General features: G+C 48.4%; 3 protein-coding genes across 3 annotated transcripts; 2 read left to right on the top strand and 1 right to left on the bottom strand.

Annotated features, from left to right (window-relative positions):
- Window positions 1-491: 491 nt before the first annotated feature.
- M430DRAFT_24495 (hypothetical protein) lies at window positions 492-2,533 on the bottom strand (the record flags this gene model as incomplete). The annotated part of the gene is made up of 5 exons (XM_024865074.1): window positions 492-639; window positions 761-1,764; window positions 1,933-2,256; window positions 2,306-2,403; window positions 2,455-2,533. The coding sequence occupies 5 exons, from the start codon at window positions 2,531-2,533 to the stop codon at window positions 492-494; spliced, it is 1,653 nt and encodes a 550-aa protein (XP_024725659.1).
- Window positions 2,534-7,214: 4,681 nt separating this feature from the next.
- M430DRAFT_15368 (hypothetical protein) lies at window positions 7,215-9,828 on the top strand (the record flags this gene model as incomplete). The annotated part of the gene is made up of 2 exons (XM_024863229.1): window positions 7,215-7,459; window positions 7,653-9,828. 2 exons carry the CDS (start codon window positions 7,215-7,217, stop codon window positions 9,826-9,828), a joined length of 2,421 nt encoding a protein of 806 aa, XP_024725660.1.
- A 4,376-nt stretch (window positions 9,829-14,204) lies between these two features.
- On the top strand, window positions 14,205-17,621 carry M430DRAFT_15369 (hypothetical protein; the record flags this gene model as incomplete). The annotated part of the gene is made up of 5 exons (XM_024863230.1): window positions 14,205-14,507; window positions 14,562-14,826; window positions 14,875-15,017; window positions 15,070-15,306; window positions 15,357-17,621. 5 exons carry the CDS (start codon window positions 14,205-14,207, stop codon window positions 17,619-17,621), a joined length of 3,213 nt encoding a protein of 1,070 aa, XP_024725661.1.
- Between the last annotated feature and the right edge of the window lie 608 nt (window positions 17,622-18,229).

The following is an 18,229-nucleotide window of genomic DNA, read 5'->3' on the forward strand; positions in this document are numbered from 1 at the left end:
GTTTTAAAAAAAAAAAAAAAAAAAAAAAAAAAAAGAGAAATCCGACGTTATCCGTTCCCTCCCATATGGGAGCCAAGTAAGGAGAACACTGTTGTTTTCTTTTCTTTTCCTGTGGTATGTGATAAAAGGAGGGGCTTGGATCTATCTAAATCGCGAACTGATGATTGGAGGATTGCTTTTTCGGTAGATAGTGATAAAACTTGCAGGATGTAAGGTAATGCGGATGTCCGTCTACGGAGTTGGGGAAAGGGAGATAGATAAATGGGGGCGGTGTGGTGTGGGCGGTGAGAAGTGGAAAGGGAAAGGGAAAAATGGGATGGTACAACAGTGCGCGCGGGCTATTGCATTTGCACTTGCAGTTGCGGTTGTAGTCGGATCTATCTTTCCCCCTCTCTCTTGAGTGAGTGAGTGACCGGAATTGTAATTGTAATGCATCATTATGATAACACTTCATAAACCTATGGTATTTATGTACAGTACATCTAGTCCGCTCAAGGCTGAACTACATCGCCCAGCTGAATATTCGGCACAATGTAAGGCTGCACCTTCGATCTGATATGCGTGCGTTGCTCAAACGCATACGCAAAGCCGATGAGTTTCTCTTCCGACCATTTCGGGCCCAGGAAAGAAAGTCCGAATCTAGAATCGATATTAAATATCAGTATTGAGTCTCAAGACAGCCACAGCCCTTAAGTTCAAAGAACCAAGTATAGAATCAAGAGATTTGTGTGAAGAAAGGGGAGGGAAGGGAGGGACGTACGGGATATTTGGGCCGACTTGCACCAGACCCCAGTGTTCGGATTTGACGACGGTGCTGTTACTCGGATAGAAGCCCATGGGCACCGTCACCACGGGCAGTCCCGCTAGAGCGGGTAGGCCCGGGGAATAATCCGTTGGGAGGATCAGAGCGTCGAGCTTGTGGGCTCGCAGGGCTCCTAGAACACCGCCTTCTCCTCCGAAAAAGCTCGTCTTCTGATACGCCTTCCAGAATCGAGCGTCGGAGTTGTTATAGCCCAGAGAGAGCGCTTGGTCCCAGATGGCAGTGTCCCGTGACGGGTAGGCTTCCGGCTTGAATGCGTGCGTGAAGTTGGCCTCATCGGCAAGGCTTTTTATGCCATTGGGGTTGGACGTGAGCTGAGAGAGATAGTGCGCAAGATTTGAGACGAAGTCGGCATCGAGGACAATACTCTCGCTGCCCAGAGACGCGCTCGAGTCAGCCACATATGCATCCCATGCAGAAAAATTCGTGTTATCGACGACTGTCGCCCCAGCATTCTTGATCACCTGGATGGCAGCTTCAAAGGCGTCCGATATTGGTTGACTAGTGTTGGAAGCAGTTATCCCATTCCTCGGGATCCCAATCCGAGCTCCCCGAAGGCTGGAAAAGTTTAAACTGCGTGTGTAATCGGGTGGAGTATCCCAAGGCTGTGCAGACGTGTAGTTATCTGACGCGTCTTTCCCCGCGATGATTGAGAGGATGTAAGCTGCATCAGTGACGCTTCGAGCCATAGGCCCAATAGTGTCCTGGTGTTCACTAATTGGGATGACCAGAGATCGGGAGGTTAGACCCACGGTGGGCTTTATGCCAACGAGGTTGTTCACACTCGATGGGCTGAGGATGCTGCCGTCTGTCTCTGTCCCCAGAGTTGCAAGCGCCAATCCAATAGAGCTACTAACTGCACTGCCTGAGGAGCTACCACTAGGGTCCATGTTTGGGTAATACGCTCCAGTGACCTGACCACCATATGCACTCCAGCCATTGGACTAGATGGTCGAGATGTCAGTAATTGCAGAGTTGAGGCGGAAAAGAGTTGTAAAAGAATGTACCACGAGAAGCAGAAAAAACGTCTTCTACATGGCATGTTGTAGAGCATGTAGGTTTCGGTGTTCACAAGTAATTCAGAAAAAAGGAACGTAATCCTCGGTACTCACACTATTCGAAGATCTGTAATTGGCCCATTGTGACAGATTTGCTTTCCCAAGAAGGATGACACCAGCTGCTCGCAACTTTGCAGCCACGGTAGCGTCACGTGGTACGGTAGCCCCTATCAAGGAGTAGGATCCTGCTGTGTTGTTCATCTTGTCTTTTGTCGCAATATTGTTCTTGATCAACATCGGGATTCCATGCAGGGGGCTACGAATAGTTCCGTTGGCTCGCTCAGCATCGAGAGCAGCTGCAATGGACAATGCATCTGGGTTGATCTCTGTCACTGCATGGAGAACATCATTGACTTCTTGTATCCGGAGGATATATGCCTATCCTGACCATCAGCAATGAGCTGTAAGATTTACCACAGCAACTTACCTTCGTCAAGTCGACACTTGAAAATGTCCCGCTCTCCAGGCCAGTGATCAGTTCCTCTGCGGTAACATCTAGCAAATCTGGCAAAGTCGAAGGTTGTACTGCAGCTGGATCAGCCCAGATTCCCTGAGAACAGCTTCAAGATCACTCACTACAAGTCTGTGAGCTTGCCCAACTCAAGGCAGCAAACATCAGAAAAAATGGGAGCAGCAGCACCATTTTGGAAGACATGATAGCCCGCTTTCTTGCTGATTCACCCTCACTCAGGGCTCTTTCAGGAATTGAATTATCTGACGAGCTTTTCAATGCGAGTAAGTTGCGAGCTTCTTCGCGCGTGCCACTTGACTTCTTTATATCTTCTTTGTTGAAACCAATGCCATGGAAGTGTCTCAAACGGTTCGGGACGCACAACCCAGCGGTCGCGGCCAAGCAGTGATAAGCCAGCTGCCCGTCCCCAAGAACCAGGCACAGAATTGATTCGAGGCTCATAAAACCGCCCCAGGATGGTATCCATGACGGCGGCATCTTGACGCAGCAAAGATCCTCAGAGACCTATCTGAACGAGACAGATTCATATTTCGATAAGGGAAGAGGATGCCGAAATGGTTTTCCCGCAGGCCTGTAAGGTACGCTGCACAGGCTTATAACGAGGGGTATGTACTGTAGAAGCACAGGGGACCAGATAGGCCCGATGGGTCAAAGATGGAGAGGATCGGTGGTTTTTACGACGTTTGCAGCCGAATATCAAGAAGACCTTAATCCTAGAAGGGCTTAACGGGAAGGTGTAGAAGGCGAGAGAGCGAGCTCAAGAATGGGATAAATGGGATAAGACTGAATTTTGATAACCTAATTGAAGGATGGAGAAACGTAAGAGAGTTTGTAACAGACAAAAAAAAAGCTTTAAGAGGGGTCTGCGATAGGAATGTCGATAAGCAAGCAGACCCCCTCATGAAAATCAACGGAAAATCTCTCGCCGCCGGGCCAACAAGCATTGTGATTACATACGACGATCCGACGTCGTCCAACTGCAAGGCTCAATCCCTCTAATTGGCATATTGAAGTCGGAGCTCCGGAATCAACGACGAATATCAAGCGTAAGTTTACGGATTCTCAGCGGGAAGTTGATGCGAGGCCCCTTTTACCTTTCCTTTTTACTTTTGAAACCTACCCTGCTTTCGCTTCAGAACTTCGAGACATCTCGAGCCTTTAGCGGTGACCGAGTCACTTGACTGTGCAAGCCAGCGCAAAAGGGTGTCGCGGTCACGAAATTTCATTTTCTTTTCCCTTTGTTGAACAGCCGTTCCAGAGAGGATATTGATTTTTGGGTATTCCGAAAAGTTCTTGGAATGTTCCATGATTAAGAGAAGATCAACTTTCCTTCAAATTGAGTGTCCGGCCTCGCGATGCGACGTCGCAGATAAGCAACTGGGAGCAAATTGATTTGCTCAAACATCCCAGTATTGTGACGAAGCGCTTTCATGGCATGATTCGAAATACATAGTGATTGGTTTAGACATCGTCACTATTTGCCGCCAGTTATCTTTCCCTATCTCTGAACATTGATTCTGCATTAATGTTGTGTATGAGAATGCCCTATCATGCTCTGCCGGCCCTACAGGCTGATATAAGGCGGTGGCCAACCCCCTCCCCCGAGATCCGAGTCACGCAATCTATAGGATTATGAAGGCTGTGAGCCCAATATGACTTGGAAATAGCCAATTCTGTTCCCAGACGCTGATTTCTCGGCCTGTGATAGCGTCACAAATCACCTCGCATGGACAGAGTCTGTAGCGAGAATGATGCACGAACTCGCCATTCTGGATCCAATCAAGCGATCTTCTAAGCCTTATGTTTTCGTGTGGGGTTGACAGCTTGCTGACCACAAGTGAGGCGAACGTGTCATCTGAACAACAATGAGCGAGTCGAACAACGTAAACAGAATCTTGTATTATGAGACGCACACGGCTGCCTGAATGAAGGGATCGGATACAGGACGCGTACCTGCAGATTGGGCCGGGACACTTTTGTATTGAAGTATCGAGAAGTATACTGGATGCTAAACAAGGATTTTTCATTTGTCTCAGCACGGAAAGAAAGCCTGGAGGTGAGCAACGCCGGTCACAGGAGCAGCTGCCTCATGGTGTTCGACAATGGCACTAACGCACACAGTAACACAGCTTCAGGTTCCAAGCCCGGTCGAAGGCGGAGGAAATTGACTCGATGTCGGTCGCCATGTGTGCGCCAAAGGAGTCACCTGCGCTGAGTCTGCAATAAGCTTTCTTGCCACTTACTATAGGTACTGATGGCCAGTTTGCAGAATGGGCCGGTTTCCTAACCGCTCTCTTCAACGAAGTTCCATCTGGATCTTCAGCTGTCTTTGACACCGAACACAAGATACCAATCGTGACAACGAGGCATCCAGATCCCTAGTCATGTTCCGTGGTCTCGGCCTGACACAGGTCCTACCTGACAGCCACCATCTCATCCGGCTCGGGTACATACCGTACAGTCACCTCTTTCTCATTCCAACCCTAGACACCGAACGGGCTCACGATTATGTTGCAACTTGCCACCACAAGGCAGACGTCCATAGGAGGTGAAAAGCAGGTTGCAAAGTCAATCCAGACCAGTCCAATCGCCTCGAACTGCGTGTCAATGAAGTTTCGTATTATCAAGGATGCCAAGGGCTCCGGATCTGAGGTAGTCCCTCCCTCCTTCCCTAACAGGATGTTATTTGGGCGCCCCAGACAGTCAGAGATCAAATGGCAAATTTTCGGGAAGGTGTGGAAGCGATCGTGGCCAGTAAAGTTCCTATGTCGAGACAAGTGCTTAAGATGGCAGCTCATTTGCAGTTCCGTGGCACCGAAGAGAATCCATAGGAGGGCTATGATCGCCAAATGATCTAGCAAAAATGAGAAAAGATAGTTGCTGAAATACAGGCCACTATGGGACTTTCTGACAACCCTGGTCCGACAAAACTTGCGCTCCTAGGGACGACTTGGACGAAGGATCCAAGACATAGAGCAGTCCAGACGTCCCTGCGCAGCATGTCTACCCCCAATCTCATTGAGAATTAGCATGTAGGGCGTGTAAGGATGCGTCTGAATATAGAAAACGCGGAGTGTACAGACCGCGTACCTATTGACCACTAGCATGGCAACCCCTGAAGATATAGAGTTATACTATAGTAAGGTGGCTGCGCTGTGTCTCGACATATGGACATTCTAGAAGATGTCCAGCTGAAAATTTCAGGTAATGAAAAACCCACCCCCTTTACATGAGAGGGGAAAACCTGTATATATTTTTGCCTCTTGCCAAACCGACGAATCGGCAACACCTACCCAGCTCAGAGGTGCACTCAGCCACAGTCTGCAACAAGCGAAGACCAGTGTCACCTGATAGAATCGCCACACCAAGACGCAGAAATCGCCAGATTTTCTTCCCTTTTTCAAGGAATAGTAATCAGAAAATTAATGATATGATAGAAGGCGAGAGCGTGGCAATAGTATTCTCCTATCCTAGGCAGAAAAAGGAACCCGGAAGTGACTGGTGGCCTGAGATGACTCTGTCCGGTGTCGTCCAGGCTGATCCATACCTAAGCAACGATGAATCCCATACCTCCGTATAGGGCTGAAAGATGTCCCGCCATTCTGCAATTGATTCGCTCCTTCTAGTGCCTCAGCCGCCAGATGACTCAATAAACCCAGAGACTTCCAGAGGTGGCAAGGCGAAGAAGCTTCACTACCGAAACCCCGTATCAAACAGCCTCGTGAGAATGCAGGAAAAGGCTGCGGATAGCCGCATCAGCACAATGCTCGATGGCAAAATACTGCAGGCTCCCTAGATACGGCTTTTGCAAGCAACTAGGCTACGGAATCCACGGCGCCGTGCCGCAAACCACACTCAGAGTATGATAAATGAATAATAATAGCCCTAGAAGAAGTGCCACAGGTGGAGATAACGTGAAAATGCAGTTTGACATGGTAAACGGAGCCTTTGACCTAAGCTGAGTACAGCTGCTAGCCTGGGGAATGAAGGTTTGCGTCCCAATCGGGCTCTTGGAGTCAAAGGCCGATTGCTCATGATTACAATCTTGGGAGGGGGGTGTATCCGAAGGCACTGCCAGAGCGGGTGACAGAAGATATGTTGAAGAGATGATTGCGTACCTATGCTTGACATACGAGACAGGCGATAGAGCAAAGTTATACCAATGGTAGTATCATCAACTCTGACGATATCCCTGGCAGCGAAGAAGGCCATGCTAATGTAATAATAATGCTTGGCCGAGTTCGACCATAAACTTTCGATTGCTCGGCCACAGCTGCCTAGAAGAAAGACGTCTGGTAAGAAGGGTAATCGCATGGTTATTGAGGATCCAGAGTCAGGTCCCAAATCACACACCGCTATGCATAGGTAGGCTTATCAGACAGAACGATCGTTGGACCGCTGTCTGGTCTCGTAACAAAGGCAGAAGAGGACACAAATCGCAGTGCACAGCAGAGCAGACTTCATCCATCTGAGCGTAGAAGCGCCACCTGAGAGTCGACGAAAGCCAAAAGCAAAGATTGTCGTAGGTGCTAAATCTACCTACCATGAGGTATGGAGGATAGGAAAGTCAGAAAGGCTCGAGGCTGTCAGAGAGTTGGCTGGAGCCTCAGGCACAAATGTGCGAACCAGCGTGGTTCGACATCCTTAGGTATTTGAGGACCCCTCGGTCTCGGTGGCCCGTATAGGTCTAGAAGAGTTCGCCCAGTATAAAGATATATCTCCCGCTCCTTGCAATTCTTACAGGCAGTTTATGCTCTTCGATGATCCTCCACGCTCGCTGCCGCTTCCTGATACATATGTCCTTCATGCCCAATACGTTCTTCACTGAAAAATACGTTTCTCGCTCTCCGCGATCCCACCAGCAATGCAACGAAACCCACCCGGAGACCTGACCGATCGATGGGTGCAGCTCCAGCGCCGCAATCACAGCAAGACCGCGCAAACATATGCTTGTGTCTACTGCTCGGAGTGGAGGACCTGGCAATCAGCCGACGCGCTCTACAACCATGGTCTTACGGCCCACCCAGAAAAGATACTCCAGGGCGAGAGGACGGAGGAGGAGAAGCGGATATCCCGAAAAGAGTACGAGGCCGCCTCACTCCAGAAAGGGTCAGCAGACATTTTTTTCCCCTTCTCCCCTTCACTCATGCTCACCTGAACCCCCCGCATCCCCCTCCCCGAGCCTTGCCATTTCATAGGGACAAAGGAAGGGCAAGGGCAAGGGCAAGGCTGCGGCTGGTCTGTCTTGACCCACCTGCCTTTGTTTGACTTGATTATGATCACTAACCACCAGATATGGCAGATCCAGGGATACCTCTCAATTGAGGAAACCTCCATATAATGACACGACGAGCCCTCAACCAGAATCCGCGAGTGTGCAGACAAAGAGACCGCTCGCTTCACCCGGCCCTTCTCATTCTGCGTCCTTGTCACAGGGCTTACTACACGTCTCTACCCCCGGAGAAAGAGAGGATGCGGCGATGCAGGATACAATTATGCAGGATGCCCCAGGCGACGGTCAAAGCGACCAGCCGCGCAAGAGGGCAGCGGTCGGCGATGGGGTTTCAGCAGGTTCTGGGTCCCCTCGCCGACAATCAGAATCCCCTCCTCGTTCTAGAGCGCATCAAGTTATAGAGCCTCATCTTTCGAGGCCGCCTGCCCAAAATAGGCAGCTTTGGACTCCAGAGATGGATTCTCGTCCGACCAGGTCGTTCACTTCTCCTTCCAATATCGCATCAAAATCAAGAGCCCCAGCCCCGATTCCAAAAGCCCGAAAACCAACAAACATGCCACGGCCAGCGAGTATGCCAGGTCCTGGCCCAGTTACCAACAAACCCGGTACCCTTCAAATCTTAGGCAGCAAGCCAGTGACAGTTCTGTCTCCAGCATCTCCGAAGGGCTATGAACTTATGCTGCAACCTGAAACGCGATCAATTTCTCAAGAGCAACTCGTAGCTGAAGTCAAGGGGATCTACGCGGGGCTAGTAATGGTCGAGGCCAAGTGTATCGAAGTCGACAACAAGCAGGCTGCTCTAGCACAAGCTGATCCCAAGACACAAACGGCACAGACCAAACTGAACAATGAGCAATGGCAAGCCCTCATCGCGCTCCACCGAACCCTGCTACATGAACACCATGATTTCTTCCTCGCCTCTCAACATCCTTCTGCAAGCCCGGCTTTACGTAGATTAGCATCGAAATATGCTATGCCTGCGCGAATGTGGCGGCATGGCATTCATTCTTTCCTCGAATTGCTCAGACATCGTCTACCGGCTTCGTTAGACCACATGCTTGCATTCATTTATCTAGCATACTCGATGATGGCTCTGTTGTACGAGACAGTGCCTGCGTTCGAAGATACTTGGATTGAATGCCTTGGCGACCTCGGTCGCTATCGCATGGCAATTGAGGACGACGATGTGCGGGATCGAGAGGTCTGGACGGGAGTCGCGCGGCACTGGTACTCAAAGGCCTCTGACAAGGCACCGACGACGGGCCGGCTCTATCATCATCTGGCTATTCTCGCAAGACCCAACGCCCTCCAACAGCTCTTCTACTACTCCAAGTCGCTCTGCGTTGTAGTCCCTTTCACATCAGCTCGGGAATCGATCTTGACGCTCTTCGACCCGGTCCTAAACTCGGATAACGTACAAGGATATCGGTTGCCTCCGCTAGACAGAGCATTCGTTAAAGCTCATGGTATTCTCTTCACGAATCGAAATCTCGAAAGATTTAGATCTATCGTGAAAGAATTTCTTGATCTACTCGACAGTCACATTGGAAGGGTCACCCGCAAGTTCCTGGAACAGGGTTACTACATCGCTATTTCTAACATCGTGTCAATGCTCGGGTTTGCCTCTGAGGAGAACATATTGATGAAGAGTATAGCAGATAGATCTACTGGCGAATCTGACATCGAAATGGCGGAAGTAACGGACCGAGATCCGATAATGAAGTCGTTTCTAGATGCCGAGAGTTTTACTAACGGGACCTTGGAGATTATCCTTAGGAGAATAGGGGATCCGAATGTCTTATCCTTTATTCACGTTACGCTCGTTTTCATGAATTTCATGTCCCGCCATCCTCGGGCAGTGCGCTATTTGGAAACCAACTTCCCCTGGCAGCTCTTGACGGATATGCTAAATACGTTACTTGCTACTTATCCGACACTTCACCGTATTGAGGATACTAAGTTTCCCTTACCTGTAAAGGATGATGTTCGTCCACTTCCAGAGGACTTCGCTCTGCGAGGTTTGCTGTGGGCAGACGGATATTATCCAGAGTCATGGTTCTCAAACGAGAAGATTGATGATGAGGAGAAGTATCTTGAAGTCGCCTCGATGACAGATGAACGTAAGGAGCGTATTCTCTGGCTTGCTTGCCGCCTCGCTAGTGCTGGGTCGTGGATTTACTACGATGGGCAGACGCGTCGATTTTCGACATCTCCAATAGAGCCACCTTTGGATTCCAGGGAATGAGCTATGTTCTCGGTCATTATGAATGCTAGATGGGTGACTCGGATAATCAGGCAAATTGGATATTGATGGCAGTGAGTGTATATGTCCCTGGTGCCATGGACACTTGGATCATATGGAAAGCAACCGTACCTAACCTTTTTCGTTTCTGTAGGTTTTTGTACGGGGTATAATGTACAGTAGTACACTTATGCATACGTGAAAAACTTCTATGCGCCACTACTCGGTGCACCATCAACATCCCCCAAAGGCTCCCCACTTCGATTCATCTATGCCCTCCACTTTCAATCTCGAGTCCCGGCTCCTTCCACATAGAAGTGATTCGAGCCTAAAGCCGAAGATGAAGCTCAATAGCCAGATGTCAAGTGTCAGGCTTAGTGGCGAAAGGGCGCGTAGGATGAAAAGATCACACTGGGGGGCGTAATGCGATGTTGAAGCTGCCAATTTCTCAACGGTGGTCGTCATATGATGTATATAGAGATCACGGCTGTTGCTTATATATGTCGCCTCAGTGTCCGGGCCGCAGAGACCTTATCAAAAATTTGCGGATATCATGTATGCATTTACAGACTCCTCTTCAAATTAAGGGTTGAGCGTATATCTGGGATCGATTTTCTACGGTGTGACAATCCTTAACTACCCGCTTGTCTACGAGCTGCGGTGGATAAGGAATGCCATCACTCCTCATTCATGTCAATGAAGATCGAAGTCGGACTTCATACGTAAGTTCTCTGTCAAACTTACTTACCAGTCTTGGATTTGGTGAAGGTGAAGATGAAGCCTGCGCTTCGCTCAATTGGAAGCGCCCGAGGGGAATGACGCGAACTAAGGTATGCTGCTTAAGAAGCTTTACTAATGACTGTGCGTCCGACACGCTGAAGTACTAATTATCGATATCTATGTTCAGTTGCCAGGAACTGATATCAAAATGCGGAAGTAAGGCTCATGCATTGAGAACCATCGATCGTATTATATATATGACGATGGGGAGCTCGCTGTGCTCTAGGAGGGTGAAACAAGCAGCCTGGGATATATACAGATATTCCTGGAGCTGCTTGCGAGCTTCACTCCTACATTGCTACATTGCTCTACGAATTGTCCTGCTTACTGTTGCTAATTTGACCAGAATAGTTTCTTCAAACGGCTGTGCTCAGGGAAAGGACACTTCCGGTTTTTGGAACGGTGGAAAGCCTTCCATGGGACCTAATGGAGCTGGGAACAAAATGTGGGATTTCAGCTTTATTTTCTACTCACTCCTACGTTTCAAGAGACGTCCATCTCTCTGCCCCTCCTCTGCCTTTTCCCCTTCTCTCTCTGTACAGGGGTTTCTCGTCTTTGTGCCTCCGGCTCGAAAGGGAAGTCCTTCGAGACGACGTTGACACATTATCTGCCTTGATCCCAGGGGGCTTGTAGTCCCAGCCCCTGCGTCATTACTATAATTGACACACGATCACACCTTGACATCTATCCCCTGTGCCGCTTCCTTTCGCCTCAGCCGAGGCTCCTTTCTCTGAAAAAAGTCCGAGGAGTCATTAGATGAGTCTAAGGAGGCTCAGTCACAGCCCTCTTATCAATTTCACATGTCGGAATGATAATATGGCGAATTGTGAACGAAGAGAACCTGGCAAAGATCTCTTGGTCTTTCTTTCAACGCCCCTGCACTAAACACTGACACAGAAAATCGTCACACAAAGGAACGCAGGAGGAGATGATATGTTGTATGACGTACATAAATATGTATTGGTTAAGCAATAAGCACATTCCTCTTTCTCGTCGTCAATACAGGAATGTAGCGTAACCCCGATGATCCTACCTACCTAGGTATACAACAAGGTATTCAAGTTCGCTCCTCGGTAAGAACGAATCGATATGCATGAGCTACCCATGCAAGGAATTCTCATGATTGGACAACTCCTTATCCTAGTCACCAGCCCCTCTGTTGCCTCGTTGCCTCGTTCCACCTCCAACCTCGTAAGCTCCAAGGAACTTGGCCAAGAAAGAAAGAACGTGGAAAAAAGCAACAACAATCCGTGCGCAGGCTGAAGGAAAGAAAGCTGACTTATTCTATTCTAAGTGTTCCCCCTGTGCTCGGTGTCCGAGAACGGATGCTTACTTACATGGATGGATGGATGGGCTTATTGTACCATAGGTACCTTACGTAGCCGCGCACCGAAATTGATGGTTCGTAATAATTGGTCAAAAGAATCATACTCGGGGTTTACGCGCGGGAGCCTGCAACATGAGCTGGCTGGCTGGCTGTCTTTTGCTTCTTTCATGGAGCTGTGAAACTTCCATTTGGATTTTTTGACCACAAAGGATCGAGATCTCAGATCTGATAACTCTATCCTGGTTGCCTGAGAACTCATGATTTGAAATTTTGGTGTTTGCGGTTTTGTGTGACGATTTTACGGATTTCTCTTCAGGCTTATTATGATGACCAACAGAGGGGGGTTTTATCGGGGGGCGCGCGCGTTAAATAATGGGGGGCAATGACTGGTCAGATACCTATCATCTCTTACTTGCTTTAGGGATGGATAAGCTGGAACATCTGGAGATCGCGAAAAGTCAAGTCAGCCTGTGGAAAGAAAGGCATGGAGAAAGCACTTCTATCGCCATCCTAGCTTATATCTTTCGTTTCTGTATTGCAAGATCGAAAAATGAAGAAGGAAAAAAGAACGTGCGAAAACAACCCTACAAGTGTTCGAAGGGATGGCTTTCCGTGCTTTAGTTAATTGTTTCTGTTGCTGCTACTGCATTTGCATTTGCAATTCAATCGGGATCTTCATGCTTCAAACTCCCAAACCCATTTTCCTTCAATGGCCTCATGATTGCCATCTAGAATCTACACGGCTTACACTCATAAGCTTTCTTAAGCACGGTCCTGGTTGGCGCAGCTTCCCTACTTTATATTTAATCATTCGCGATCAAGCTTTTGCGGGGCAAGTGCCCGTATGAGAACATGGTTTTTGAAGAAGCCAGGTTTATTTGCTCCTGCATATGTGAATTTTATCAATAGCAGCTATTCTCCGGCGTTCACTAGCTCGGTTGTTTTGTAATATTGGTGTTCTGTCTTGGGTTTCTGTCGAAGCTGTTTCTTTGAGTAACCCAGATAAGGGCACGGCTGTTGCTACACAAGACACCTTCGCGCGAGGAAGATTACTTGCGGATGGCCATTGTATCCCTTGCAGATGTTTTCTCGGGGAGGAGAGACTCGTTTAGAGCGGGGAGCTCGAGCTGGGTTTGTCTGCGTGGGTACCACCTCCTGGCGAGGGCATACCAGCAACACTCACTCGAGGACTGTTGTCCATTTAGGAGCAAATGCTCCTCGGTGTGCCGCAACAATTGGTGCCATGGCCCGTGATGGCGTGGTAGTATTGAGAGACAGGGAAGGTTATATGTGGTGCGGTATACATGGTTATGCATCACATGGCCACCCGGGAAGTCAACCTATTGATTCTTCCGGGTATGTCTCCCATTTTGCATCCGTCTTTTATTCCCGTTTTGCATCAGTCTTGAACATCTTCGTCATCCATATCATGCATGTTTGGATGTTTTTAGGTAGGTAGTGCCACTAAGGTAAAGAGTCAGCTGATCAAGTACGTACCCCACTGCGGGGTAGGCAAAGATATGAAGATGTCTTCAGTTATGACCACCATAGCTGCCCTTCCTTTGTCAACGCGGATAAGGGGAACGTATACTTGTTCTTGTTCTTACCCAGGCTTCTCAGAGAACGTATGTTGAACATTGCGTCGTTAATGCATTTCAAATCCAAGTCCTACCCCACAAACAGCGGTTGGAGCAGTATGATTTCAAGCATCAAGTGTGCTGGCAATGATGCTCCGAGACAATACATACCGGTCGAATATGTGCTTGAATAAACGTGCCGTGAGTTCCGGCAGCGGTAAATGACACCAGGATAGTTTGATCGACTCGCATGCGGCATTTGGTTGAGCTCTTTAATTCGCTGTCTTCTGGAAAAACGGCTTTAAGGCTAGGCCTTGGGTAACTTGGGTGCATGTTCTTATCCACGATCTGCAACCCCACAGTACAGTAGTACAATCCTCCCCCACTACTACCCCATGGGCCGACAGTAATCCGGGCAGGATCTGCATCTTCTTGTCGTTGTTACTGGCCTTAACTCTGATTTCTGGCTTTCGACATTGGAATGCGCCCGAGATTCCGCGGTTATTACAAGGGTAAACTTGTAAAGTGGTAACATGAAGCCACAATATAAATCCCCTTTCCCGTCGGATCATGGCAGGTAAGTTGTTACTGGAGTTGCAGCAGTTGCCTCGACTCGAGCTCAGTTGCCTTCTTTCTCATTACTCCCCACCAACACAAATTCTGTATTTCCAACTTGTCAGCCTTCCAGTTGAATCATGCCCCCCTCTCCTGATGTTACGACTTTTGGGCGGAGATTGCCACCGCATATAGTTGATGCAAGAGCAGCATCTGGATATGAAAGGCCATATGCCCTGTATCCTCGATCCAGCGATCCTGCGGATGGCTTCCACACAATTAGCTACTCCCGTCTTGCAAATGCGGTCAACCGTGTGGCGTGGTGGATCGACGAGAAGCTATCCCAGGATTTGGGTAAGGAGGAGGATCATTTTGTGTACTTGGGACCCAACGACCTGAGATATATCATCTTCATACTGGCAACCATGAAGACAGGTCGGAAGGTTCGTCTTCGAACTTCTTTCTCCGTAGCGTGCTCGCGCTGATTGGATCCGTAGATTCTGATCTGTTCCTTGCGGAACACAGTTGATGCTCAGCTATCTCTATTTCAGAGGACCAATTGCAAAGCTCTTGTGTCATGTTCCTCCTTGGCCACGGGACTGCAAGCACTTTTCACTGCTTCAGAAAATGTTCGGAAGATTCAAGCCCCTACTCTTGATGAAGTGCTAGCCGAAGATGTGGTCCCTCATTACGCATTTGAAAAGACTTTCGAGGAGGTCGCGGATGAAAGGTTCCTCACACTCCATACTTCAGGAACTTCCGGTATGTTCTCATAGAGCGTCTGCAGATAGTTACTGACTTTCACGCTAGGAAACCCGAAGCCCATCTCTTGGAATATGAAGTGGTTTATGCAATCAGATGCTGGAAATGAGCTTCCTACAGACCAAGGGCCTTCGTTGGAAGAGTCATCCCTCAGACATGAGAATATGCTTTCATTACTTCCATGCTTCCATGTAAGTATCCAGGCATTGCGTACATTGATCTGGCTTTAACAAGGCGACATAGGCGGCTGGCCTTATTCTAAGTTTCTATCCCATCTTCCACGAGACGACTATCGTTCTGGGACACCCAGATGTCCCCCTATCAGGGGGCTACATTGTCAAGCTCTTGAGCAGCGATATAATTACGGGCTTGCTTACACCTCCGTCTATCCTGGGCGAAATCTCAAAAGATCCGGCAGGAATACAGACGCTTGCAAAGCTGAAGCACGTTGGCTATGGAGGTGGTCCTCTCCCACCAAACGTAAGCTTCTCGAACCACTTGACGTGAACGAAACTGATGAGTCTTTATAGATTGGCAAAGTCCTTGCACCAGCACTACCGCATCTCTTTAGCATTCTTGGTACCACCGAAAACGGTATTTTCTTTTCCGTTTCTGGTGGCAGCGAGCATTGGGACTCGATACGCTTCTACACAGGCATCGGATACAATTTTGAAGGGGTATCTGATGGCGTATTCGAGCTTGTTATAGTCAACGATAGCAAGACCAACAAGTACCACGGGATTTTTGAAACTTTTCCACACCTGCAAGAGTTCCGCACCGGAGATCTCTATTCTCAATCTGCCCCTGGATGGTGGCGGTACCTCGGAAGAGCTGATGACATTATCGTCCTCTCAAATGGAGAGAAGATCAATCCAATTCCCTTGGAGAATATAATCGCATCTCATCCTAAGATTCGAGCAGCTCTCGTCGTTGGCGAATACCGATTCAGCCCTTCTGTACTCGTTGAAATGGAAGATAGCTACATACCAACTACGCCCGAGGAGAAACGAGAAGCTTTAAATGAGATTTGGACTCATGTGCAGGAAGCTAACAAAGTTGCTCCTGCATTTGCAAAAATACCGAAATCCTTGATTTTGTTTACAACACGAGAAAAGCCCTTCATCAGAGCAGGGAAGGGAGTAGTGCAAAGACAGAATAATGTGAAAGCTTATTCAAAGGAGCTCGACCAGCTGTTCTCTTCCCAAGAAACAGACTTGTTGACTGAAGGCCTCACCTTGGTTACCCCACTCTCTGCAAGTGCCATCAAGACGTTCACAAGAGAAGTGTACTTGCAAGCGCTGGAAACGAAAGATATCAAGAATTTGTCCGATTTGAAGGATTCGGATAATGTGTTTGAGAGGGGTATGGACTCTTTGTGCGTTACAGTCATTGTACAAAGGTTAAGAGCCGCTCTGGCATCCTGTGGAGCCGATTTGAACTTGGGTTCTATCGACTCGCGATTAGTATACTCTGCACCATCTATCGGCCAGATGGCCGAAGCTCTTATTGCTCTCGTCGAGAAACGAAACGGGGTTCACGCGGAAGATCCAACGTCAACGAGCTCTCAACGACAGAGAAGGATGGAAGAAATCCTGCTGAAGTACTCGAAAGATATACCTTCCAAGCCAGCATCAAACGGCTCGGTGAACGGGAGCGCTGCACACACAAAGCCCTGGAGTGTCATTCTCACAGGAACAACCGGATCTCTGGGCAGCTATCTACTCGCAGCTCTAGAAAGCCTTCCAAAGTCCCAAGTTGCAAAGATCTTCTGCTTAAACCGATCAGCCGATAGCCAGCAGCGACAGAAGAAACTGAGTCTGTCCCGAGGGCTGAACGCCTCGTGGGAAGATGGTCGCGTCGAGTTTCTGCATGCAGACTTCTCTCAGCCAGATTTCGGACTCGGGGCAGAAACATACGCTCGCCTCCTGGATGAAGCCACGGTCATAATCCACTCAGCGTGGAAAGTAGATTTCAATCTCACGATCGAATCATTTGAGCCGCAGATCCGTGGCGTCCGCAACTTCCTCGACTTCAGCTTCTCTTCCAAGAACCACGCCCCCTTCATCTTCGTCTCTAGCATATCAACCGCCCTTGGCTGGCTAACCAAGAATCCCAAATCTGCAGTTCCTGAAAGTATCATTCGGGATTTCGATGCACCAGAGGATCTAGGATACGGCGAATCGAAGTATGTCAGTGAACTTCTCGTTGAGAAGTTTACCAACGCGACGGGAATCACCACGGCTATCTTCCGAACTGGACAGATAGCCGGCCCGCTGTCCAAGAGCGGTTCTTGGAACAAGCATGAATGGTTCCCCAGCATCCTCGCCAGTTCCAAACATCTGCAAGTCCTCCCTTCCACCCTGGGGAGTATGGAAACTATTGATTGGATTCCCGTCGACCGACTCGCCAGCATCATGATCGAATTGACAGATACGCTCCTCCATAAACCTGCGTCTTCGCAGACACACGTCTACAACCTCGTAAACCGCAACTTCACGGCCTGGTCCTCCCTCCTCCCCTCCATCCAACAGCCCCTCAAGATCCCCCGCACCCTCCCGCTGCAGGACTGGGTCCTCGAATTAGAAAAGAGCGCCACGGAGAACTTCGCCATAGATCGCAACCCGGCTGTCAAGCTGCTCGATTTCTTTAGAGGTATGAGTGCGAAGAATACACAGGAAGATATGAAGCCGAATTATGAAGTCCGGAATCTGGTAAGTGATAGTAAAGGGGCGGCGAAGTTGGAGATGGTTGGGATGGAGTGGATGCGCTTGTGGTTGCTGCAATGGGGGTTTTAGAAACCTTGTTAGGCACTAGATGAGAGGGCTTTTTTTGAGATATATAGGAACTACATAATAGGGAGATAGGAAGATAAATTGGAAATATAAATCGTTCGATGAGAGGTCTTAACTGATGGGTCTAAAACTTCGTGGAATGAGAAGTGAAGCGGAGGTTGATATCTTGGTAAGGCCATAGCTAAATCTCCGCTAGACTTAGCTAAACGTCTGCCTTATTCCTAATCAGGAATAAGCGAGAGATTTACTCCGTACACCTATTGTACCTACGTTACTATAGTAATTTGTATAGTAACGTAAGTCCCCTAAGTAATAGTAAATAATTCGCGATACACGAAAAATTAAAGCTATTTATAACACTACTACCTACTACTTACTACTACTACCTACTTCCTACCTCCTACATCACTATGTCGTACTAACACTATAGCCTTACTCTCCTAAAAGCTATTTATACTAATAAAGACGTTACGTATACTACTATCTAGGTACACGTAAAGGCTAATAGGTACGCCTTCCTTTAGCGTAATAATAAGGGAGGTAGATTAAAGTTTAGCTATAATCGCGCTAGTAAGTATAATCCTAAGGGTAAAAACCCTAATACCTACTTA

This window comes from Amorphotheca resinae, assembly GCF_003019875.1.
Source record: "Amorphotheca resinae ATCC 22711 unplaced genomic scaffold M430scaffold_1, whole genome shotgun sequence".
In the NCBI taxonomy this organism is placed as follows: Eukaryota; Fungi; Ascomycota; class Leotiomycetes; order Helotiales; family Amorphothecaceae; genus Amorphotheca; species Amorphotheca resinae.